This window comes from Perna viridis, chromosome 8, assembly GCF_037379345.1.
Source record: "Perna viridis isolate PV_CMFRI_1.1 ecotype Kerala chromosome 8, ASM3737934v1, whole genome shotgun sequence".
NCBI lineage: Eukaryota > Metazoa > Mollusca > Bivalvia > Mytilida > Mytilidae > Perna > Perna viridis.
The window spans coordinates 29,979,158-30,006,927 of NC_142452.1; the positions used below are offsets into that span (position 1 = coordinate 29,979,158).

The 27,770-nt window shown below is 32.9% G+C and overlaps 1 protein-coding gene across 1 annotated transcript; it reads left to right on the plus strand.

Moving 5' to 3' along the window:
* The first annotated feature begins 4,450 nt into the window (after nt 1–4,450).
* LOC148610171 (cell cycle control protein 50A-like) lies at nt 4,451–20,676 on the plus strand. The gene is made up of 8 exons (XM_088542303.1): nt 4,451–4,593; nt 7,715–7,848; nt 8,436–8,585; nt 10,723–10,933; nt 12,821–12,919; nt 13,746–13,967; nt 14,984–15,149; nt 16,885–20,676. The coding sequence occupies exons 1-8, from the start codon at nt 4,527–4,529 to the stop codon at nt 16,925–16,927; spliced, it is 1,092 nt and encodes a 363-aa protein (XP_088398429.1). The 5' UTR covers nt 4,451–4,526; the 3' UTR covers nt 16,928–20,676.
* The last annotated feature ends 7,094 nt before the right edge of the window (nt 20,677–27,770 follow it).

Genomic DNA, 27,770 nt, shown 5'->3' on the forward strand with positions numbered 1-27,770 from the left:
TTCAATAAAGACTCGAGGACCATATAACGATAGTTTTAGAAAAAAAAGACAGTTTTAAATCATACTTCGCTGGGTTCTTCAATTTGTACTTCGTCTTTATTTGTAAATGTCATTATTTAAATCTTTTGAATCTATTGAAATTTTCAGATCGACATTAGTAGCTTTATTGGTAGTAACTTACAGTAACTTTCTGTACAGGCGAATACTATAAACAACGGTCTGAAAAAAACCCGCTATATTCGATTTTTAGGTAGGGGACGAGAAACAAACCTGAAAAAGGCATTACCAGCTCAGGCGCGGATTCGTACTGGTACAGCCGGCATTCGTCCCCCTTAAATTAGAATTTAAAAAAACTGAAACCTTAATTTTTCACTAGTTCTATGCTCAAATGTCCTTGCCTCGCTTCGCATGCATGCTGTTTTAAATTTTATTTACGCCCCTCTCCCCAACCTGACCTGAAACCCAGGAAACACCCATAGGGTGAGCTCGATCTAACAACTTCGTCATGACGAGAATTTGGTTATATCTCTTAACAAATAGTCGAACATGTAATATGAACGATTCAACAGAAGCATGGCATGTGCAGATTCAAAGTCGTGATTACCTCGATTAACTATAAATATCGAAATCAAAATTATCCCGACACAATTTCACCCTGAGGGTGTCGGCCGATCTAATGTGTCTATCTCCACAAGAAGGATCGATACATTCGATAAAATCGTTTTTTTTTTTTTTTTATTAAATACTGCACTGCTGGGAAGGTGGTTCCAGAAAAGTGTGCTCTTATTTTGTGATGTCATGCCATGGGTTACACACTTCATTGATTAGTCCGGCAAGGATGGTGGGTAATGCATGTTTTACTAATGATTCAGATGCTAATCTATTGATTCCAACATGTATGTGAACAACTGGGTTCGAATCGCTACTGAATAACGCTCAATGTATTCATTTTGTATTCATTTGATATATTTTTTTCATCTGTATAGTTTCGTTTTCTTGCATTTGATTTTTTGTCAATGAAACCACGACATTGGCTGAAATTGACTTAGGCATCACGTGAAATCTTGCTTCTTTAATCGGATATCATATTTTACAGTAGCACTCACAAGCATCCGCGATCAAGTTTCTAGGCACAGACCATAGTCATGGAATGGAGTGAAACGTTAAATGAAAAGGATTAAAAATAACCGTAGAATACAAGGTTGATCAAAACCAGCATGCAAGAGAATATCGCTTCTTTCATTTCATTTAGAAGTCCGTATAATAAGTTCGCATTATTTTGCGACTTTTTACATTGGACTGTTTGATCACGTGGTGACAGTCGAACAGTCCCCACCCATCCCATGCGTATTAATTTCTTACGTGACCTGAGGAGAAAAGTTATCTCACTGGTTCCCTGCAGGTCAATATCATAAGTGACCCTAGGATCGATAAATATATATGTTTGCGAGAAACTTGTGGAACAAATATATTACCGGGTTGCCAAGTTAAGGAGAGAAGTTGCTGAAGCTGAAGGGCACGCCATTCGGGAAACAGTTTTACTACTTCTTGAAGGTGGGTAATTTCACAAAAGCATCCCCTAATGCAGACATCATTCTTTCGTTATAAATCCTGCATGAGTTGCTCAAAAGTTTTGATTATCTTTTATTAATTTTTTTTTCTACACCTGTGGCCGTTAAGTATAATTAGTACCATCGCGTCACCCTTCACCAGATGAGCATCATGTCAAGTTCTGATTTTTTTTTAATTTGCCGGATTATTCCAAGATTTAGATGTTAAACAGCCTTAAACAAAGGTTCTTATGCAGAAATGTAATGCTAAGAGTAATCAAGGGAACCAATGTTATAGCGGTAATCAAAAGAATGCAATCCAGGGACAAAGACCAGACATGGAAAACAGACAAACACAACAAAGAACTTAAAGTAACTAAAATCATACATACAAAGTAACAAAGCAAATGAGCAACTCGGACTCCACTAAAAACTGGGAGCATGGACCAGGTGCACCCGTAGGGTAAGCGTCCTCTGCTTTTCTAGAAACACCCGCCGAGTTGCTCATAAAAATTCAAGTCCGGGGTAGACAAACGAGGAAAGGAAAACTGTGACCCATTCAATAAATCAGTTTTCATGGTGCAGATGGATACACCATAACGATCCACGAGTTCATGATGACGACCATAAAACTTCTGTAGTAATGATTTCAATCATGTAGCAACATAACCCTGTTCCAGAAGCCTATTTGTTAGAGTTCCAGTGCGATACAAAAAGTCTGCGTAGTTTCGGCAAGCTCTGGCATAACGTACGAGTTGTGACATGAATACTCCATACGCAGGTGCTGAAGGGATGTTGCCACTGATGAAAGGAAAGTTGACAATTCTGAATGAAAAGTCATCACGTTTGTCGTAAAGTTTGGTCAGTAGTTTTCCTTTACCATCGATTTCTAATTGTAGGTCAAGATATGAGGCTGACCTTGATCGTGGAAATACGATGCAGCATATATGAATATAACAGGTTTTGCTTTATGATTTACCATTAAAATAATTATTTACTTATGTAAAAAAATGTCTACTTCACTAGATAGTACTATTACATGTATTTGATACGTTTGAACAAAATGTGCCATTTCTATTTTTCAAATACCTTGAAAGAGAACATCAACTTAAAATCATATACAATACTATGAAGTACATGTATTATTTCATTCATTCTATATTTTAAATCAGATTTAATATATGAAATATTGTAATCATGGGATATGATAAATAGATAAGAAACTATAATTAGTTCTTTTCTCTGATGCCTTGTCCTTTTTGTTTGGGCTATTTACAACATAATTATAGTCAAGTTACTAACTTAAGAAGGTTTGAACAACATCAAAAGTATAGATATTGTATGTTGTACATATGTACCAACGAACTCTTTTTTACATATTGTTACTTGTAAACAGTATCAGAATCATTGTAACAGGCTCAGTTTCAATAATTATATTCCTATCATTATTTGTTATCTTTTTGTTGGTAAAGATTTTATTCACCAAAAGTCTTCAGTTTATGTTCAATTTGAATATTTCACACAAATGCACTTAATTAGAATGGGACTTGCCAATTCTCTGATTTAGCCATCGAGTATGTGGAATCCAAAAGTACTGAAAGATACAAGCTGTTTGAATACCCTCAGGACTGTTCCTTATTAGGATTCTGTTAGTAACTACATTTAGTTCTGTAGAGGTGGCAGAATCCAGCCTATGGGTAATCGGATAGAACTCAGAATGTCTATACTACTGGTTGGGCTGCTGTGTTGATGTTCTTGCCTGATTGTATGGTCATTTCATTCATATTGATGGTAATTAGACAACAAAAAGGGAAATTGACATGCTTTGACTGGATTCAACAGTTGTTAAAATTTGGTTCAATCCTTAGCAGAAGCAAATGCTTTGTAATGAAATTGGTGAAACAGAAAAAAAAACACACATGGGAGATTGATTTAACATGTATATTTTTAAATGTGTGACATCAAATCTATGTGTCTGAAATGTTGAAGTTGTGGGTAATTTTTCTCCCATTTGTTTTGTCTAGGTGTCATGAATGCTCGGTTTATAACCTTCTTTTGAAAACAAGCTTTGTGTCTCACAGAGTAAAACTCAGCAAGAAATCTGTGAGCGATGGCCCACTACTGATACACCCGCTTTCAACCACGCTAAAAGGAAAATAAGCAAAGTCTTCGGTAAACAAGAAGTTGTCGATTTATTTGTTCAAAATGGATCTTACCATATAGTCAAAAGAAGAAAAAAACTCTTCGGTAAACAGGAGGTTGTCGAATTTCCTCAAAAATGGAAAAAATGTGTTACAATTTCAAGCTATTTTGATGAGTAGTTGCCGAGAAAAGCGTGACAAAAAAGTTTCCAAATATAGTCAAAAATAAAGTCCTCGATTAACAGGAAGTTGTTGTCGATTTTTCGGATAATATACAATATGGCATACCTAAGTACGAATATAATTTGCTTAAACCTCAAGATACGGTGATGAGTAGTTGCTGAGAATGTTGGACGAAAAAAATTCAACTTGCCAAATATAATGTTAAAATAAGTGAAGTCCTCGGTAGACAGGAATTTCTGAAAATGGTTCCCACCATATGCCATAACTACAGGAAGAATATATTAAAATTCCAAGCCGTTGTGATGAGTAGATGCTTAGAAATGTGCTACGAAAATTTCAACTTTCAAAATATAGTCAAAAATAAGCAAGAAACACAGACAAGGGTAAAACTATATACCCCCTGATTCGAAACAGAGGTTTAAAGTCCTTTCCCTATTTAAATATTATACAATCCATTTTTTGTGATTTGAAATGTGAACAGAGCAAACTATGAAGGCCTTCATTGACTCAATACTTCAGTACTTTGATTTCTTTACTAAGATGCAGATTGCAGAGATTTTGTTTTCATTTCGTTTTGTTGGGACCGTTTCTCAGTTTTCAATACCACATTTTATAGGTGGCGCTGCTGTTGTTATTTACATTTTTGACTGCAATGGCGACGACAACACCTGGGACTCCCGATCAATCGGAAGAAAAGGATAAAAGTAGAAAGCCAAAGGGTAATTCTTCGGGCTTCTCAAATATATTGAGATAACAATTTTCAAATTTTTAAGTGGCATATAAATTAAACTTGAAAACACGACCATTCCACATGGCAGACTGACTCAGGAGTTCTATTTCCTCAACTTCAGATAATGTGAAATCATTATACTTTTGAACAGTGCAGTCGTCTTGAAAATTTTCGAGAACTAGTTAAAATCAAGAGTATCAATAGAAGGTACACTCTATGATTACATTAGCTCAACCTACACACAGTTTCTTTTAAGGTACATGTAACAAGCCGGGCTTCTCCCACTGGAAAGTTGTTGAAGACAAGCACGTCTCAATGTGTATCAGAACTCTCACTGTGTGTCAGAACACTGTAAAATTGAAATTTAAAGAGTAAAATGGCTGAACCCCTTTATTTCAGAAATTCAATTGTTCAAATTTTTGCAGTGGCTCCTTGTCCATGCATTCATGGTTGGGGAGTCTCTACAGTTTAATCATTCACACATCTGGTTTGTGTCAGAAACATAGTCATAGGGTATAATGATATACATTATAAAATATCCAAAATGTGACAGAAATTTTAAGAAAAAATTTTGCTCATTAAATTTTACAAATTGATAGTGCAATAAGCGAAATATTTCATGCATAATCATTACTACCCCAAGACTGTAGTGACTGAAAAAAATTGTTTAAAAAAACAATTTCCATATTAAATGGGTTCATTCACTAACACTACTTTCAGGCCTATTGTTTTGTTGAAAGCTCAATTTACAGGTACCTCCTGAAATTTTCTATATGGATATTCAAAATCTTAAATAATATCTGATTCCTATTATTCAGAAAATACAAGCTGTTGTGTCGTAACTGAGTTACAAATAGGTAAAAAAGTAATGCTTCTATGCAATTTTTAAATATTTTTTTACAAAAAAAGTGAGGATTGGGGGTAGATCTATTAATTTATTTGACTTTGCACTGAATTCATATGAAATGAATTTTTGATGACGTAGGAGAGTTTGCCAATCTCATTAGTGATGTCATATTCACTAATTTGTATATCATTAAGTGTCAAATTGTTGGCAAATAAACAATTTAAAAGTTCATGATTAGAATCCCAATATTCCAAACTTTATAACTGTGTTATTTTATATCCAATTTTGGTTCTGTGCAATGTTTCATTTAGATAAAATAATTCATATCTTGTATGTGGATTAATAAATCTTTTACCTGAAAAATAAATTTGTAATGATATTTATTTGTAAACCTCTATTTTCATATAAATTAATAATTAAAATCTCATGCACATAAAGTCTAATTACTGAATATATGTTTAAAAATTCCATGGATGAAAGAATTTTATTTGCAATTTTGGGAACCAAAATGGACAGGAATTTTTCAATTATCTTAAAAAATGAAAAAGTTATGATGATTTAAGTTGATGCCCCATGCCACTCGATGGATTTTTTGCCAATCAAAACCAAATCACAGGTGAGTGATCACATCATGAAAAACTCTCCTATTGTATTTTTATTTAAAAAAAAAGAAAGTAAAAAGGCTTTAAGTCTTGACTCTAGGGAAGAAAATGACATTATAACATTTGTTACACTTTGACTAAATACATGTATAAAGTGTTTTCAATAATTTTCGAAATAATGAAAGTAAAAATCCTTTTTACTTATGCATATGCCAATATGTACTTTTTATTTTGGTTTTTATTAATTATTTTTATATTATTTTCAATTTAATCTTGGGTAAAAAATGGAAAACCGAAACCTTAACATTTATAATTTTTAACTTTTACTTTCTAAATTGAAAAATAAAAGAATTTGTCTGCATTCGAAGAAAAGCATAAAAATACTACTTTTTGTGATTTCATATATTTTTTTAACTACATTGTGTAAATGACTGTCCACTGTTCTGATATGTTCTTATAAGCCACAATAAAGACTAACAAAGTCAATATTCTTGTCACTCTTTTTATGATAAACCACTAAATTTATTTCTTCACATGTTTTGTGTCATAAAATTCTAAGCAATAACATTTCACTAATCACCTATTTAACTAAGCTACTTGTGCCTGTCCAGGCGAACAGGTAAAATTAACCTAGGAATTACCACAGCTATCTTTCAATTATCATAATAAATGAGTTGTATATTAGAAATTACAGAGGTAAACTTCGAAGAGTTGTGCCAGGTAAGCCAGATATTGGAGGTATACCTGACATCTATCAGACTATGCTGCAAGCTGTACGGTTTTCTTGCCCTTTGTAACCTTAATCACATTCTGTTTATAGTTTAGCATGTTTCATACATGTACATGTATACTTTTTTCTGTAGTTACATGTAGCTCATTGGCCTAAAATGACTTTGAGAGATTTGTTTTATAACTTAAACACCAGGTGGAAAAATACAATCTCTATTGATTACATGATTCTAATGACAGTAGTATAAACTACATTTTGTATAGTAGGAGCAAGAGTCCATTTTTTAGTTATTGTTTTAGAAGGCTATAAAGACTATTTTTAACCAAGTGTACAAATACAGGCCCTCTTGAATCTCTAGTTCAATTATACATGTATTAGCAAATAAATATACCCCCAAAAAAAACTCTGCTTTTTTTTACATGTACATGTAGCAATTACTAATAGTACTCTTAAAGGATACCCTTTCAGACACTTGAATGTTTAATCATGATAAGATTGTGCATAAAAGCCACTGAACAGCCATTAAAAACATTTAACAATTATAAAATATTGATTGAAAGTTTATCACACAGTGTACATTTAGTATTGGATGTTACATACATGTATGTACTCTGTCTTGATGTAACCTACGTGTAGAAGTTATCTCCATAACAAAATCATTTATTTAGATCATGTTAAGCCCTTTCCAAGCCTTTGTTGATACATGTAAATGAATTTTCTACATACTTGTATCAGCCTATCTGAATCGAATACATGTACATGTACAATGTATGTTCTTAGTACTAGTACTGTTTTAATAATCATAAACTTATATGTTTGTTTGGTCAAGTGAGAGAAGGAACTTTATTATACTAAATTAGCCTCAAGAACTACATCAGTGTACATTACATCCTATTCTTTACATGTACATGCTGTATTTTTATGTTTTTAGATACAAAATTCAAACAGCAAAAGTTGCCAGCCTGGCAGCCTATCCTCACTGCAGGAACTGTACTACCAGCGTTCTTTGCAATTGGCATTGCATTTATTCCTCTTGGTGTTGCCTTGTATATTACTTCTGAAGGAGTAAGTACTGAACTAACTTGTACTGAAAATGTCCATGTACATGTACAAATGCATAAGTTAATTTAAATACACACTATACATATACCATTTTATAGGAGGACTGCCCATCAGTATTGTAATTGGTAGTATGAAGTAGTTACTTGACTAAAGGAGTTTTTTTAAGCTGAATCAGTTTTTAACTGGGTTTGGGTTATAGCCAAGCTGTCTATAATTAAAGTTATCTATGTGTTGCATGGTACATGTATAATTATGTGTGGTGAAATAGTTACCTTGGTTACACATACATGTAATTATTCATAGTGTACTTGTATCATAGATGCCAACCTTTAGGATTTGTCCATAATTTTTAGGAATTTCAGGTAGAATACATGTATATGGTCATATAGTCAACAGTCACAGATTACCAGTCATTTCTGGTTTAGAAAAGTATTCTGAATATTTAGAGGCTTCCCAGAGACTGTTTGAATACCGGTAATTGATTACAAACTGGAAAAGTCTAGGACCTTCCACTGTTGAAAGTAAATTTGAACTCCTGATCTTGTAACACTGAATTCTGATGTAACTAATTATAACCTTCCCTTTCACAGATCAACGAGTATTCCTATGATTATACGTTCTGTACAAGTACTGATAACAGTGGCCAAACATGTGCTGCCAAACTGGAGAATATTGGAACGAACAATACAGGATATGTGTGTTCATGCAATGTAAACTTCACCCTGGATAAAGACTTTGAGGTGAAATACAAGTCTTTTCACTTTAGCACGATGACTTTCACATTATACATGTACTGCCTGTAGTAGAGGGTGTTACACTCTAGTATCACACGAGGTAAATATATCACATGAGACGAAGTCGAGGATGATATATTTACAGAGTGTGATACAAAGCATAACACCCTCTACTACAGGCAGTATGTGTTATATTATACTGAATATGAGAGTGTGATATATCGGGGATGATATATCGATCAACCAATCAATGTTCAGTGGGAGCGGGCCAAGTAAGGATGTGAAGGGATTAGACTAAAATAACTCTTTACCCATTACCCAATCAGAATTCAAGAGTTTTGTAGGAAGTATAATATATTGTTATATAGTTTCGTTTATAGGAAGTGCTAATATCTATTTATTTGTAATTTTAAAATATTTGACTTTCCTCTGTTGAGAACCAATATAAAACATGGTATTTTAAATTTTAAACCATTAGTGCATTACAGTGAAATTTTATTGCTTTTAGTTCTCCTGTCATCCTATTACTATAATGCAAAATTTTAGAATGAGAAAGAATATTATATTAACAAGAGCTGTGGTAAACATTTACATTTTATTCAAAATTGATGTTCCTTCTGCCAATTTGATCTTCATAAAGATATGGACCATAGACCAAATGCACATTTGCCATTTTCCCCAAATTTACTAGAAGCTGGTTAATCATGGTCTTTACTAGACAAATATTGGATTTTGGAGTTCATGAATACAACACCATTCAAAGTACATTGGAATTACACTTATCAATATCTCAAATTCCTCCATACCAATGTCTTATTAACAAAAAATCTACTTAGTTTTCCATTACCAATGTTCCCTTAGCAAGTTCTCCAAAATACCCTAATTTTACATCAGTTGAATGAAGAACTTTTGGTATTGAATGTTTGAATATAAAATTTCACAGAGACTTTATTTACAGTGTACCTACAACAATGTTTTAAATGTACAATTCTGTAAACATTGGAATTTTTGCAGTTGCTAAACTTTATGGTTTCTGTCAAATGAACATATTTGCTAGAATCTATTTTCATGGTTTAAAAAAAAACAATTATTTTTTTTGTTTATAGTATTAAGAATCAAATTTGTAGGTACTATTTTTCTCACTTTTTTCCACTATGAAAATTAGTATGCTTACAGTTTTTAAAGATTTCCAGTGTTACTGGTTGTTTTGATCATTTTAATATTAATAAAGAAACCATGGTTTCCATGTTTTCCAGGTCAAATATTATTATATGATCCCTGTATAAAAAGAATGATAATTCACACTGAAATAAATTTGATAATTTCACTTACTGTCTTTGTCCCGCCAAAAGGTCACAATGCCAATATCAGTATCTTGATTAAAGAATTAAAAATTTATGTAGAAAATATTTAAATTTTGGAGAAAATTTGTACATTAAATATTAAAATTAATTGGGTTTCATGAATAACCAAAATACATATGTATAATTACTCATTCCAAGATCACATAAAGATTTAACTTTTCCGCACTTGTTAAATCTACGCGTTCTTCGGCACTCATGATCATATTTTGGTTATTCACTCTCCAATTAATTATCCTATTAATCTTTGAATACAACAATAAATTATAGAAAAAAATCTATTTTGATATCAACAGGTAGTGAAATGGTAGTCATAACTTATCAATCTACAAGTGCTCATGCCGAAAACACTTACAGATTTTAGCTTTTTAACATAACTTGCTCTGTCAAGGGTTTGGTTTATTCAACCCTCATGTTTACATTTGAAATAGTCACTTTTTCTTATGAATTATTCTATAGTTTAATTTACATGGGTACTTGCAGTTTAAGTTCCATGTAGTGCATTGTACATGTAATTTAAAAACATCTTGTATAATCTCTTGTTCCTATTTGGTAAATTTAAGTCTGGCATGAATTGTTTTAAACTGATGGAAATATATGGAATTTTGTAAAAGGAAAATTATGAAATTTATGGTTCTGGTTTGTAGCTGAAACTGTTCAAGGCAGAGGCCAAAGGTGAAACTTGGTCAGGTCTATGCTGGTGTAAAAATTATATGAAATTTCACATACACATTTTACTCTATAAATGCAATCCAATGTAACTTAGTTTTTTTTTCTTTTAGGGAGAAGTCTATCTGTATTATGGGCTGCAGAACTATTTCCAAAATCACCGACGTTATGTACGTTCCCGTGACGACAACCAACTTCATGGAGAAACTGTCTCAGAGTCTAGTTTGAACACTGACTGCAAGCCATTCCTGAAAAAAGATCTGAATTCAAGCTACTCGTTACCAATAGCTCCCTGTGGTGCAATTGCTAACAGTCTTTTTAATGGTAAAAATGTACAATGTAGATAAATCCTTTTATGCTAGGCTGGCTGTAATATTGAAATTCTTGTAGTATTTTTATGACCCCACGACAAACAGTCAGGAGGCATATTAATTTACCCCTGTCCGTTTGTCCACCTGTCCATCCGGATTACACATGATCGTGCTTGTCTGACTTTCTCCTTCGTACAGTTTTTGAACTACATCTAAAATATTTTACAGGATATTTCTACACATAAGGAAGGTGTGCAGGGCCTAAGGATTTTGATTTTCGTGAAATATTATGGAAATTGGTGATAGACTTAGTCATTTTACTCAGAAATATAAGGATCATGGCTTGTCCGACTATCTCCTCGTACAGTTTTTGAACTAGATCTAAATTATTTTACAGGATATATTTATACATGATGAAGGTGTGCAGTGTCAAAGGATTTGATTTTCCTGAAATATTTCGGAAATTGGTGATAGTTAGACTTAGTCATTTTCATCAGAAATATGGCTATATGGCTTGTCCATCTATCTCCTCCTGTTGTATTTGAACAACATCTAAAATATTTTTTGCAGGATGTTTCTACACATAATGATGGTGTGCAAAGTCAGAGGATCTTGATTTTTGTGAAATATTACGAAACTGGGTGATAGTTGAACTTCTTGATTTTTGTTAGAAATATACCCGAAGCAACAAAGTTGTGGATTTGTTATTGGGGTATTAATATTTTTTATGTGTCTGTCAGTCCGTCCATCAGTCCTCTTTTTCTTATTGTAGGTATTTTTGCAGTGCTTAGCCTAACATACCAAATATTTACTGCATCAACCAACTATACATAACCTTTCTGATTCTGCAAACCATGTCTTCATACAATAATAAACATGTTCTTAATTTGGCAAATCTAGTGAGTGGGGCATCATTAGTGTTTTACAGAAACATTTGATTTATTAAAAAAAATCGCTATTAACAAATGACACGGGAGCTCCTGTGACAAACAGGGCTTCTAGTTGTTTGATACATCAACTTAAAAAATTTACTTCTAATTTGTCTATTTGGGTTATGGTTATCAATATTAGATACACTTTATATACATGTACAGCAAGTAAGTCTACATGTATTTTTTCCTATTTTCCGGTACATTAAAGCCTGTCATAGGAAAACCTAATTTAGACTGAAGAATGTCTTCACTTTAGACAAGTGTTTGGTATACTCAGGTTTTAAATATACTTTAAAACAGGTATACTGTGACTTAAGATAAAATGTCTGATATATACAGTGTACATGTACATGTATCATAGTTAATCAGTTACTCAGGTTTCAGTTACTTGCTTCATATTTTAATTAATTCCATGTTATTATGCCCCCGCGACAATCTGTCAGGGGGCATATTAATTTACCCCTGTTTGTCCACCCTTCCGGATTACACATGATCATAGCTTGACCGGCTATGTCCTCGTACAGCTTTTGAACTACATCTAAAATATTTTACAGGACATTTCTACACATGATGAAGGTGTGCAGGGCCAAATGATTTTGATTTTCGTGAAATGTTATGGAAATTGGTGATAGTTAGACTTAGTCATTTTACTCAGAAATATAAGGATCATGGCTTGTCCAGCTGTCTCCTCGTACAGTTTTTGAACTAGATCTAAATTATTTTACAGGATATTTCTACACATGAGGAAGGTGTGCAGTGTCAACTTTGATTTTTCATGAAATATTACAGAACTGGGTGATAGTTAGACTTTGTTATTTTTGTCAGAAATATTTCCCAAGCAACAAAGTAAGGGATTTGTTATAGGGAGTATTAAAATTAAAAAAAAAAAATCATTACTAACAAATGAGGCGGGGGCTCCTGTGATATCTTCTTAATTTTACTACATGCATTTCTCTATTTCTCTACAGATACATTTGAACTGAAGTTTGGAACAGAGTCAGTGACACTTTTAAATACTGGTATTGCATGGGTCTCAGACAAAAAAGAAAAGTTTAACAACCCATCAAGTAAGTGATCAAGTTAAAGTTACATGTATTTAGTTATTGAAAATATGGATTAATTACCATACTTGTAAAATATGCAATTTCCCAAAATTTAGGCATGGAGTTTATAGAGGAAACTATTTGGCTGCCCCTTTAAATAATGTTGTTTTAGGGCCAGCTGCAGCCTGCTAAGTGGTGTGAGGGTTTCCTCATAGCTCATTGAAGAACTGTGGCCTTGAGCTGAAATTTGTCATCCCAGTGGAGTTGTTGTCTCTTTGACATATTCACCATATCCATTCTCCTTATATTTGAAGCTGTCTCTCATGTAATCTGTGATTTAGGATTTTTCATTGATTACAACTTTCAACAGGGAAGTGAGGATAGAAAAGTTACTTTCCCTGATTAACTTTTAACTCTCCCTGATTTTGATAAAATATCAAAGTGAATAAAAAAAATTAACTTAACTCAGTTTAATTGGCTGAATTACATATGTGAAAATAGGTTATAGTATGGTAAAAGAGTAGGGAAATTGGGTGGCAAAATTATTTTCATAACACTTCTCTCAGCTTAGACTTCTAATGCAACCTCTCGATATTTGGTATCTAGCATCAGGTACAGGTCCCATATTTAGGGATCCGATTTCAGGCCTGTCTGACATCTACTTCATGTTAAAAAAGCCATTTCTGTCTTTGATCCATATTTGATGATATTATTTGTTCTTTGTCCTCCTCTTAGGCTCCATTGTCCTTTTTTTTTTTTTCTCTAGGAAGAGCAATGAATTGGCTTTTTACAATATTAAGTGAATGCACACTTTTCTAATTACTTGCTTAACTTCTTATTCTATCTGTAGCTTGGAATGGCTTTACTAACCCTCCTAATTGGAACAATAAGATGGTCCAGAATTTGGATGTTAATAACTCTGCCAATACTGGGTATGAAAATGAGGACTTGATTGTATGGATGAGGACAGCTGCCTTACCCAACTTTAGAAAGTTACATAGAAGAATCCAACCTAGTGGAACATTTGCAAATGGACTTCCAAAGGGATCGTACACCATGAATATCTCTTATTGTAAGTTCCTATTATCATTATGGACAGATGGATTCTTCCTTAGGCTGTTCCATTAAAAGATATGAGGTACTCAGGAAGGCTTTTATTAACGAGGGGAGTCACCCACCAGTATACACAAAATAAAATGTACATGTATGCAGATTCAGAGTTCATTTCAGAAAATTGCAAAAGGGGGTCAGTGGGCCTCTTGACAGCAAAAGAGGGGGTCATTTTCAGTATAAAGGGGGCCAATATGACAGTAATATAAGGGGTTATTTTTACATAACAGGAAAGATTCAACCAACAAATAAGTTCACCTCAGGTTTGTATATACTTTAAAGTTTCATTTTAGGTGAGAGGTAACAGAGATACATGAACTCCAAATGAATAAAAAGAATTACTTGTACATGTTGTTCTTTTATTATAGCACTGTATTGATTGAAATTGTAAGTCAGTACGATGTTGCAGCTCCACTTAGAATCTTTCTGTTCTTATCGTATCCAACCTGGCCCAGGACAATGGACAGATTCATCTTCACTCGAAATTCTCGACTCTATGTTCGCCAGCCATGTCCGTTTGTTTTCAGTCAGTCGGCTGATCTGAAATTTATTGGGTCCCATTAATTGGATTAGGGGAAATGATTGTGTCCCCTGCACACCGCCTGCAGTCGTGAAATCATGAAATCGTTTTTGACATGCTAAAAGTTTTAACTTATGCTTCTCGTGTTTACTATGAAACGGTCAAGTCCATTAGGCTTTTAAATGACAGATATGCGTCGGGAAACAGAACTAAAAAAAAATCTGGAAATTTAGAGATCGACGTACGAAATACTGTGAGGCCACTGGGCCCACATGCCACACCTTTTGTGTGCCTTGCATAAAATATCTGCACCAATCATTGAATGGTGCAAGGATGTGGTCTGGAATGAACATTGACTTACCACAAAAGGAAATTTGTGATTAGCTTAGGGGTTGTGACTTGTCCTGTTTTCTGGGCAAAACTTGAATCATCTTTTATGAATTAAATTGTTCTTTCAGCCTATCCTGTGACGTCTTTTGATGGCAAGAAATTATTCATTTTATCTACAACATCTTGGTTAGGAGGGAAAAATCCATTCCTGGGTATAGCCTACATAGTTGTTGGAAGTATTTGTATACTGCTAGGAGGAGTCTTCCTCGTTATACATATCAAATATGGTAAAAAGTAAGTGCTTTCCATTGATGGCTGTAGTTCAATAATTTCTAGTGTGATTATATTTTATTTGTGTAGGCTCTCAGTTACTCTACCAAGAAAATTCTTGAATATATGGATGTTTGTTTTGGGTAAAATACAGTATTTATATCAATAGATGGAGAAAACATTAAAGAAATATAAACCAAAGTAATCATTTGTTGTTGGTTTACACATGAAATTCAACCAATTTTTTTTTTAAAACTGTGAATATATTCATTCATTGCACAACATTCACATCAAACTTGTCCTCAATAAAGAGGGATACTTTCTTATTTTCTGCACAAGTGTCCACTATTTTAAACACAAGAAAAACAGATGTCAATTTTAACGATATTGATAATGATCCACAGTACTTTTATAATGATTGTCAACTTTCACTGACCAAGGAAAGTGGTGTACATGTATTTTAAATTAAAAGCTTAGATGATGGACTCAAGAACTCAGGGGGAGGTAGGGGTAGAATTTGTAAAAAAATAACTTTCATGTAAAAAAATGATTTTTATTTCCATTAAGAGGGAGTGTATATCCGGCACACTTTATCTTGTATCTGCACCTGCCCTTGCATCTTTGCATTTTCTTCTAATAAATGAGAATTCTTGTATTTTCAGCTCATGTGGCCAAAGGCCATGTGAGCTATTGCCATCCCTTGGCATCTGTCGTCGTTAACAATTATTCAAAACTCTTCTCCTCTGAAACTACTTGGCTGATTAGAACCTAACTTGGTATAAATGTTCCTTGGGGTATCCTGCATAGAACTGAAGTGGGGATTTTTGATTCATCGAAAAACATGGCCGCTGTTATTAAAAATAGAACATAGGGGTCAGACAGTAGTTTTTTCAAATTTATATCTCCAAAACCGTTAGGTTTAGCTAAATTTTGACAGAATAAAAGTGTTCAGCATGATGAGATCTATCTCTGGTTAAATTTTGGTTTTAATCCGTTAAGCCGTGTTGGAGTTATTGCCCTTTTTCAACGATTTTTGCTATTTTTAATGTTGTTTCTTTCAAAAATCTTCTCCTCTGACACTACTTGACCAATTGAGACCAAACTTGGTACAAATGTTTTTTGGGGTATCCTGCATAGAAATGATGTGCAGATTTTTGATCCATCAAAAACATGGCAGCCGTTACTAATAATAGAACATAGCGGTCAGACAGTAGTTTTTCGCATGTATCTCCAAAACCGTTAGGTTTAGCCAAATTCTTTCAATAGCTGAAATGATCCTTATTATTAGGACTATAAAAGTCTTCAGGGATAAAAGTTGTCAGATGACTCCTTGTAAGAGTTATTGAAAGGGAAAAATGCCTTTTTTTTAACAGTTTTCAGTCAATATCTTGATAACTGTGATAAATTAAAAGAAACCTTCAATTGATGAAATGATCCTTATGATAAGCCCTACCAAAGACTTCTTGAGTTGTTGGACAACTTCTTGTTAAATTTATTGCTTTTGAAAGGCAAAATTCAACCAGGTGGGTGATTCAGGCTCCTGGGAGCCTCTTGTTTTAAAAGTTACTGTAATATACAAGTACATGTATTTCTTAATTAAGCACATTTATGAACCAGTATGTATTCTAAGAAGACAATTGATGTGTGTACACAAAATTCTTAAAAACATACATGAACATGTATTGTATACATTTACGTAGATACACACTACATATATCACTTTTTATTATTCTATTATGAGTGTTTTTTTTCCATTTAGACCAACTGACATGATCAACGTGAGTAGTAGAACCCCTTTCTGAAGGACTAATTTGAGCTGGTCTCGAATGATATTATGACTGATGGATGGGCTGTATATGGTGAAAAACAACAGTCTGAGTAGTTCTAGTAGGACAGTCTAAACTTTAACTAAATTTTAATAATGCTCAATTTTAAAAATGCTGACCCAAGAGCCATAAATTTAAAGTGAAAATAAAAACACTTTAATGTTGGTAATATGTTTATCACTTTTAACATGGCTGTGGTCTAAAGAGATATGAAGCACATCATATTAGAATAGATACTTATGAATACCGTAATATTTCATGTACTTATACATTTGTATAAAAATTATTTCACATATGTTAATGAGTACAAATTAAATTAAACTTAAACGTATAATTACATTTAGCAAAATGAGAATTTTTTTTAATAATTGAAAACATAAACTAATTTCTGAAGATTTTATTAAGCAATTTTCTATCAGAGTATATCTGTTCTATGTATTTAAACTATTGTTATAGGCTATATATCAAGGCTTTTGAAATTAAAACAAAATTAGCGGTGAAATCCATTTTTTGATTGAAATCTTTACTGATATTCATTCTACAATTATGTCTTTGTGTATGATGTATCTTATAACATGTGCGTTTTTAATGATTTTCTTTCCATTAAGTGTTGTTATGTTGATATTCTACTATTTTACAATCTGTCCTATTAGTACATTTGTATCTTCAAATCTCTGTCATCAAATTGAAGTAAAAAATTACTCATCAAACCAGTGGCAAAAATATGTTCAAATAAATTTCATGTGAATTACGCTTGAAATAGGCATATTGTTTAAAAAGTCTGTGTCTTCATTTAATATTTGTATGATTTGAGGAGGTAGACCTAGGGTAAGGGACGCAACTCTCAAAATTCATTGGAACGTTTGTATTCAGCATTTTACATCAATCTCATATAAGTGTCAAAGTATCTTGGACTGATTTCGTTCTATTTCATTTGGAAGCTTGATGGGCTTTGGTGAAATTGAATATGATACAAGCATATCTCTGATTTCAAGAGTTATGTCCCTGACCCCAGGTCTACCTCCTTAAGCCGTCATTCAGATTTGATGTATAAATAATAAAATTGTGAATTTATTGAAGCTATATAAATTATGTATGAAAATTTTAATATATTATTTTATTTCTTTACTGGTATTACTATTATTAAACTTACGAAAACATTTCTATAATACATTTTGTTTATGTACATCACTGAAGGTTTATCATCTAATCATCAATTGTAGCAGTATTCTCATTTTTTAATTAATTTATTGTTTTAATTCATTTCTTTATTCTCTCAGACTAAATAATAATGGTACAGAGAAACCTTGTGTTATAAAGTATTGCAACAAACATTCATATACATTCAGTAATGTAAATAAAATTGGTCCAAAGATTCATTTGTTTTGGAGTGGGGGTTGTCGGATAGGAAATAGTCTGTTATGTACACTCACTGGCACTAATATACCTCTGCATACTGGTTGTGAAATTTTGGATAAGAATAATCCTTGTGAAACAGAATTTTTTAATATAATTATGAAAAAAAAATCTTTCAGTGAGTTAACCTTTTGAATTCACATGTAACCCAAAATCTGCATTTTCATGATACATGTTTTAAATGATGGTATTAGATGCTAAAACATGTACATACATGTATATATAAGAAGTCACGTATCAGCATCAGGTAACATTCCAACAATCTTTTATTTGAAATTCAATCATGACTTTTATCATATTCTTATATTTGTTATTGGTGTGTATGATTGTTGATTAAACACAAATCTAGATTTTTTTTTCATATTGAAGTACATGTATACTGATAACTTGTGCAGACCACTTTCCTTCAAGCTTGCACATCTGTCATGTATTAGTGAAGTGAAAAAAAATAATGTCAGTTTTAACCATAGATTGTTCAATTCAATACTTACTCTTTGAGGTTGAATTTCTTAATAAATTGACCAAAGATATTTTATTTTTAGAATTTCATATTGAATTTAGTCATGTCCATGTTAAACTGGAAAAACTTAAAATAATTCAAAGGGAAATCATTTATGACTTTATTTGCAACATTAAAAAGTGGATAAACCTAGGTTTAACATATAACATTGTTCAATAGTTATTAATGAATTTTTCTTCAAATGTATCTTTTATGGCAGTATTTGTTTAGAGATAGAAATTGCTGAACATTAATTATCATTGTGAATTGACTGCATTGCAGGTCAGGTCTTTCTTCATTTTTTTATGCATTTAAATTGCTATGGTTACAAGTGGTAACTGCCTTAAATCCATGGAGATGCTTATGATAAGTGATTTGTGCATATCTTATCTCACAAATGTTTTGTTTTTGGTAGGCCTCGTAAAAACTGTATTTGACAATAACAGTGCATATGAAAGTTGGTATTTGGAAATATTAACACTTAAAGTTCTAGTAACTTTCTTCTTTAGAAAAGTACAGAAAAATTGTCCACCAGAATTTTTATACTAAAACCAGTTAAAAATTATTTCACAATATGTGCCAGACCCTAGAAAATGGACACAAGAAGAGTTATTTATGGGATATAACAAATGTATATTTGAACAGTTATATTGATTATATGTAGATTAATTAATCACATCATATTTGACTTTTAGATAGACCCATATTTGCATTTAATGCATTTGCAATATGTGTAAATAAATGTTGTATTCCACCTTTTTAATTTTTGAGAAAATCGTTGGATATGTAATTTTTGGTCTGCATTTACTCATCTGTCAATCCTTCTATCTGTATTTTTATTGATGGTCTTTTTTTTGAAGATAGGTTAACTTACAAAATTTATGGTGAACATGTATGCCATTAAAATAAACCTCCAAAAATATACTGCACTAGGGTAAGTTATGATTGCAGCTCAGGATGTTTTTGCTGCTGTAAAACCTTTTTTTGATGGTATTTTTTTATAATTGAAATCGCAAGGCATGGATTACCAGTTAAAATTCTTGGCCTCATTCAATTTGTTTCTAATAAGTCAAATTATTCCTATCAGTACACTGTATCCTTAATCTTGAATCTCTAAATTGCAGAGTCCTGATGCATAGAAAATTGAGTTGTCTCTCTTCCATTTTCTTTCATTGTTAATATGAGCGAGTTTAATATTTCATTGGATTTTGTAGAATACTTGGACAACTAGTTTTTTTTTTTTTTTTATAGTTTGAGTTATTGCCATTGAAAGGCAAAATATGGTGGTTTTATTTTTTTCCCATTTTCCCCCCAAAAAGTAAATTGGTGAGGTTCACAGCAACACAAAATGTCTTCTGGAAACCACTCTTAACAATGAACAAAATATTTTGAAATATATTTGTATGATGAACATCACTTACATTTTCTTTTTAAAATTTAACCTATAAGTATTCTCTTATGTTAAGTTTTCTTATAATTATATCTGTATATTATTAGCTTGAGAAAATAACTCTTATCTAAAGCCACAATAAAACATTCTTAATTCTGTGATTTCAAATAAGTAAAAAAAAATTGGTTGAACACACAATTCTATCAATGAATTTTAGTGGTAATGCTGTCACAATTTTGAAGAAATTGACTAAAACTGGGCAAAAAATGTTAAGAAAAAAATATTTTGAGGGTGTTGAAAAAAAATCAGGTCGGGAGGGGATGAGAATCTAGGATATTGTTCGTTTGTTGAATTTTATTTATTTATGTTATGTGATCATTGTTGATATGTACTGATTTTAATGAAAAATCTTTTCTTCAGTGTTTGTTGTCATTCATTTTCATTCAGAATGTGTAGTAAAGATTGCATAAATATAAAGGGAAATAAAAAATCTTAACAACACTGAGGGTGCAAAGCAGAGAAATCTCTTACAGAGATTTTTTAGTGGAGCATTTTCTGTTTTATTCTTTTTATAGGACTGCAAAAAATTGCAGTTGTGTATTTGTATGGCGCGTGATCGTGGCTGTTTATAGACACTTAGTTTTCATGCAAGAACTTTGGTATTGATTGATCTTTCTAAAATTTCAAAACGAGATTCCAAGCCACAAAGGGAAGGTTGGTATTGATTTTAGCAGCAGTTTTAGAATAAAGGGCCAAAAGAGGCCTTAAACAAGCATTTCACAGAATTTAAATTTATACCTCTATTATAGCAAAGGAATGTCCATGATATTGTTCCACAATATTCTATACCATAATTGTTAGACTTGGATTGATTTTTAAGATTAGAACTTGTGGGGCCAGAAGGGGGGGGGGGCGCAATAACATGCATCAATAACTTGGCTAATAGTGAATTGTATTACGAGGTGCCATACTACCAAAGGAAGACTGTGATTTTTTGGGGGGGTTAAGACTTGAATGTCGTAGAAATCAGGGGTCGAAAATTGGCCTGAAACCAGCATTTTCTTTAGTTGATATAATAATAATTAATTGTTTAAAAGTGATTGTTTTTCATATAAATTATGCTTAAAGGTGCCATACCACAAATGGAATACTGGGATTACTTTTAGTGGTTGTGACTTGAGCCAAGTAAGAATAAGGGGCCAGAACAAACCTTTTTTTTAGTTTTCTGGACGATAACTTGAGTGTCATATCCCCATATGAAGCTTGAGATTGATTTTGCTGGTTTTTGACTGGAACCATTTAGTTATAATGGCCAAAAAGTGACCGCTTCGGTTCTGGTAAAATATTTATCCGGTGTCAAATATCTAATCGTAGTCAAAATTTCAAAGCAGTGTCAAGTTTAATTGGTATGTTCATACTTGCCCCAACTCTTCAGGATTTGACCTCTTCGGTCGCATCAAGGTGCGCCTTGTGAATCATTTTATTCTAACTTTTAAAATTGATTCTGTGCATGGTTAATACGACAATTCAAACACTCTGCTCGTCGGAAACCCTTAGGATTTACAAGACGTTAGAAAACATTTCATTATATTCTCAATTGCTTAAAAATATGGATATCCTCGTCTCAAAAGTGAGAAAAAATTATGTCTTTCAGTATACATGTATGTTTTAAGATTCTTTGAAAAAAGAAGTTTTATTATACCTAATGAATCGCCTCGTCTAACCGTTAGACTTTTCTGCGACAACCTCTATTGGAGGGAATGCTTTAACCGATGTTTGGTATACATGTATCTTTTTTGCATGATGACTTGTCCTGGGTCACCTTTTAAAGTTTTCTCGATTATCAGCTTCCAGTTTGCCACTTGTTTGTATGTTCTTATAAAATGCAGAAAGTTGAGAGGGATATTCTTAGCACAACGTAGCAAGCAATATATTGTTATACTTAATATACAATGAATAAATAAAAAAGTAGAACTAAAATCCATTCAATGCAACTTACAGTGTATTTTTGCGCAATTAGAGTTTCAAATCTTTGCACATACATTGATATTTTGCTGTCAGGAAGAAGATAGCAGTTTTTGAATTTTGAGTTATATTCAAGTACTTTCACAATTTTTAGGTCAATTTTTCTAGTTGATTGTATGACTACACATTTCCTACTCATAGGATTTATCCCGTTAATGTCCTCCTTAGGTGTATGAGGGAGGTTCAAAGGAACGAGGATTCGAACCAAAATTAGAAGACATAATCCAGGAATAACGACCAGACAGTGAAGAATGGCACCCACAACAAAGAACATGAAAATTGCCAAAAATAATACCGTTACACTACAAAAAAAACTATAAAAGGGACAAAGATCAGACATGGAAAACAAACATAACAAAGAACTTAAAGTAACTAAAATAATACATACAAAGTAACAAAATGAAATGAGCAATCCGGACTCAACTAAAAGTATGGACCAGGTGCACCGGTAGGGTAAGCATCCTCTGGTATTGTGGAAACTCTCGAAGAGTTGCTCATAAATTGTCATGTCTGAGGAAGACGGAATACGACAATATGAACAAATCGGTGCAAATGGATACAAAATAACGATCCACGAGTTCATGATGACAACCTTAAAATTGTTGAAGTTATGGCTTTAGTCATGTAGCAACGAAAGCCTAAAATATGTAGCTCGGTACAAGAACTCTGCATCTTTCTGGCATAACGTATGAACTCAGTGTGAACTGAATTCATAGTGTCTGTAGTCCTTTATCTTTATCTAAAGTTCCTCTAATCTAGGATTATATTTAGACAAAACGTCATCTATATGACGGAAACTGAGATAAAAGTTTTTGGTTAATCTATGATTGCAATCACTTGGCGTCAGTCGTCGTCGATAACAATTTTTCCCCTGAAACTACTGGACCAATTAAAACCATAATTGGAATAGATACATATATCTACTAAACCGTTAGGTTTACCCAAATTTTGACGTGAGATAAAAGTGTGATGAAATGATGAAATATATCTGTGGCCAAATTTCCGTGTAAATCTGTCAAGGCATGTTTGAGTCATTGCCTTTTTTACTTGTTTTCGCTATATTTTTTATATTATTACTTGAAACAAATCTTCTACTCATAATATACTGGGGGAAAAATCCATAAAATTTGGTTTAATTGTTTCTGTGGGTGTCCTGCATAATATGGCGGTTGAGATTCTTGATCTTTGAAAAAAAAACAGGTCACTGTTACTAAAATAGAACATAGGGGGTCAGAAAGCAGTTGTTCGCACATATTTCCTGAACCGTTACGTTAAGTCAAATTCTGAGACAGGTAAAAATGTTTAACATAGTATAATTTCTGTGTGATTAAATTTTCGTGCAAATCTGTTAGGCCATGCTGGAATTATTGACCTTTTACAACATGTTTTTGGCTTTGTTTAATGTTATTACTTTTAACAATTTTGTCCTCAGAAACTACTGAACAGAATTCAATGACTGTTCAAGTCACTGGTCTGCAGGTATGAGCGTAAGGAATTTTTATCAAAGAAAAGATTGCCCGCTTTAATTTTGTAAACCAGTTGGGCGATCCATGCTCTTTCGACCTCTAATTTGTATAAGATGAGATATAAAGATCGATAGCCTATACAAGTGAAGGAATAAGACAGCAATTAAGTAACGGAACACATTTTGTTCCCATTGGAAGGTCGACCGTCTGTTCAAAAACCACACCGGACAAATATGTTGTCGATAAAAAACATCCAGTATTTTTATAACAATTTCTTCGATACAATTAAAAGATGATTTGGAATCGTATTAGTTTCATAAAAAAAATCTCAACTTAAGTTTTCCAAAGTTTTCAAGCATGCTGATTGTAGGGTTGAGGAAATTCTCAATTTGAGATTTTTTTTATGAAACCAGAGCTTAAACCATCTTTTATCGATCATCCCAGAGAACAATGTCAGGTGGCAAAATACCATATGGTGTAAAATTTTCGCGAGGTTCCAGTTTTCGCTAATATTCGTCGGCTTCGAGGAATCGCGAAAATGAAAGCTCGCGAACTATTAAGTCAGACTAAAATTACCCGCTATGCAGTATGCGCCTTTCGATTCGTTTGTTTTCAGGCTTGTTAACAGAAGCGACTCAATAAATTTCAAAAAATGGGAGCCAGCTTCTTATCCAGTGTTTTCCAGTTGTTTTTTTTTTATATGATCAACCATGCAAACCTTTTAATCAAACAGGACCCCCCCCCCCCCACACACACACACAAATTGGATCCACCTTTTCGCCAAGAAATAGAAGTTTTAATTTGGTTTAAAATATATATATATATATATATATATATATATATATATGGATTTATGGGCGAAAGATCGCTTCCCAACCCCTTACGTTTGGACATGTACACTGCATGACGAACGAAATGCTTTAAAAATTTTCGAGAGAACGAACTTACGTTTCCTGACCTTACAATTATAAGTATAAAGGGCCGGATCCTGACACTTTGAAAAGGAGGTTCCTCAGAAAAAAAGGGTGATGGTGCTAGGACATTACAAGTTTATATTTGCCATTTTTTGTCATTTTATCAATTAAATGAAAATGACAAATCCAATAAAAAGGGGTGCCACCCCTTGCACCCACCTCTGGATCCGCCATATGAACCACATGCTCTTGTCTTGTATAGAGAATCGGTGGGCAATTACGACCCAACTACGAAAATCACTTTTCTATCAGGACTGCCATTGTCCGCGTCCTCTGTGATATGAACACTTGCCTCAGGAAAAAAACTTCCTTTTCGTGTACATGTACTGTATAAATGGTAATTAATTAACACAAGTGATTTTTTTCCGAGACAAGTGCCCATGGATTATAATTGTTGTCTAATTTAAGGGATGACCATCTGATTCTGAAAAGGGGGAGAGTGGTAGTTTTTGCGGCCTGAAAAACTTAGGAAACACATATTCTGGCCTCCACTTCAAAGGAAATGAAAAAAAAATCTGACCTTAATAATATTTTAATCAGTTTACAGTAAAAATCTAGCCGGAGAGCATTTGGAAATAAAATTTTACATAAATAGGCCAGCGTCTATCTACATAAGTTGGTCACGAAGGAAGGTATACTAAGTATCGGTTCAGGTAGAGAACATTTATATATGCAGCCCATGGAAAGTGGAGTTTGAAAATATCGGACTTTTTCATGACTTTTGAACTAAAGTCTGACTTCCGAACGGTATTTGTGAAACATCTTTAAGTTTTGTGTGGATTTTAATTTATTCCAACAAAAAAGTAAGTACTACATTTCAGTTAAATACTAATGAATCTAAAAATCGAAGTTCGAGACCATACCAACCCTTCTATAAATCAAATGGCCGATCGATGGCGTTGAACCTCGGAGGTCATGAGATATTTATAGGTACATTAAAAACTTTATATAATCCATTGATGGTAATTTGTACTTTCTGTTTTTTCAAAACGGTTAATTAGTTACAACGGAAATTTTACTTTGACGATCAATTAGGTGCCAAAATTTAGCAAAAATGAGGAAATTAATAGCTTGAATCCCCCTTTTCAAAGACTTTGATTCTCCATTGCAAACCCTGACTAGACAGGATATCTTATAAATGTATTTGTATTATTTCTACACATGTAATGTAGATAGATCCCATATTCTATAGGGTTTACTTTAATAACAGTCAGCTTCATTACAGGAATCATGAATCACAATAACTTTGAATGTAAGAATTATGTATTATATTACTGAATTTTATACTCCCAGGTCATCCATTACATATATGACTGAAAAGAATTCATACATGTAGAATTCAGATGAACCTCAATGCTGTTCAAACTTTTGCTTGCACTGCAATGAAAGCTGATATGAAGCTGAAGTTTGAAAATAAATATTTGTAAAATCATATTACTTATACAAGTACAAATGTACAAGGTTTAAATGTGTTGTGTTTCAATAGTTATTAAAGTCACTTTCATACATGTATAAAATAACAGCAACGTATGCTTCATGACTGTACCATCCAGGAATACAATCTGGAATCCATTAATTGCACCGCAAACTATCACTCTATCAACTGAGATAAAAGATTACTTCATTGTTATTTTTTTCTGTAGATTTGGTTGGTTACGGTCTTTTATGAATAGTTTTACATAATTTGTTTTGGGGCCTTTTAAAGCTTGCTTAATGGTATGGGTTTTGTTCATCATTGAAGACCGTGTTGTGACGTCACTTATAGAAGCTTAATCGTTACTTGCTTGGTATTTGTTGAATGACTATCTCATTGGCAATCGTACATGGTACATGTATTTAAGTTTTCTACTTATTTGTAACTAGTGAGTGCTAAGTATTTCACTGGTAGAGAGTTCCCACTGCTCGTCAAACAAGCATGTTGTGTAACGACGATTTAGCTCGGTCATTATATTGTGTTTTTAGTGGGATGTTGCTTCTGTGAGGTAGCACTATGGAACTTAGCCTCAAAATGTCATAATAGTAGAGTAGTATAAAGAAGGATATTTTCATATAGTAAAACATTTGTTCTGAAATGCAAGAAATAATTGCAATAGGCATTGAAACCACAACCAATCAATGAAAAAACCCTAAGTTCAAGGGGTAAATATAAAAAATCATAGACATTAAAAATTTGGAAAAAGAATGATTTTTTGTTGCATGTTGAGCTTATCACAATCATGCCATGTATTTGTACCAATAATTTACATTGAATGGATCTGAAACCATATTTGAAGTCACAGAGTTGTAATGATCTCCAAACCATTTGCTATTTGCTGACCCATGATTAATCCAATACATAACATTTCCGTGTCTAAAATTGACAAAAAATGGTAAATAATATCTTAGCACCACCCTTTTTCTGAGGAACATTGGCTGGCATTCCTCCTTTTCACATTTGAAATAAAAAAGCAGGAGGATGATATATGAGTTTTTTTTGTAATGCAAAGTAGGATGCAATAGGCAGAAAAAAAGTAATCAAGGGAACCAAGGTTCTAGCGGTAATCAAAAGAATATATAATCCAGGGACTAAGACCAGACATGGAAAACAGACATACACAACAAAGAACATAAAGTAACTAAATAATACGTACAAAGTAACAAAAGCAAAATGAGCAACTCGGACTCCACTGAAAACTGGGAGCATGGACCAGGCCATAGTTGGAAAACTATACTTAAAAGGTCTAGGACACCAAATTTGACTCTAGCCCCCCCCCACCCCCCCTTTCCCCCCATCATGGCTAACTATATGTACTTGCATTGTTGAAAATTTTAAATACATGTCTACCGTAACGGTGTGAATGTTAATAGTAAATTATTATATAAAGCATGCCGAAACTATTCTAAAAAAAAAAGCAAAAAAACTGGTGTGCATGAAGCTAATATTCATTATGTTTCGATTAAGTCTTACAGTCAATGAAATGAACATCTCGTTAGCGAGAACAAAGCGATACTTTTTATATTTCTCGGGTATTTTATCCGAGAGGAAATATCCGCCATTTTCTAACGGTAT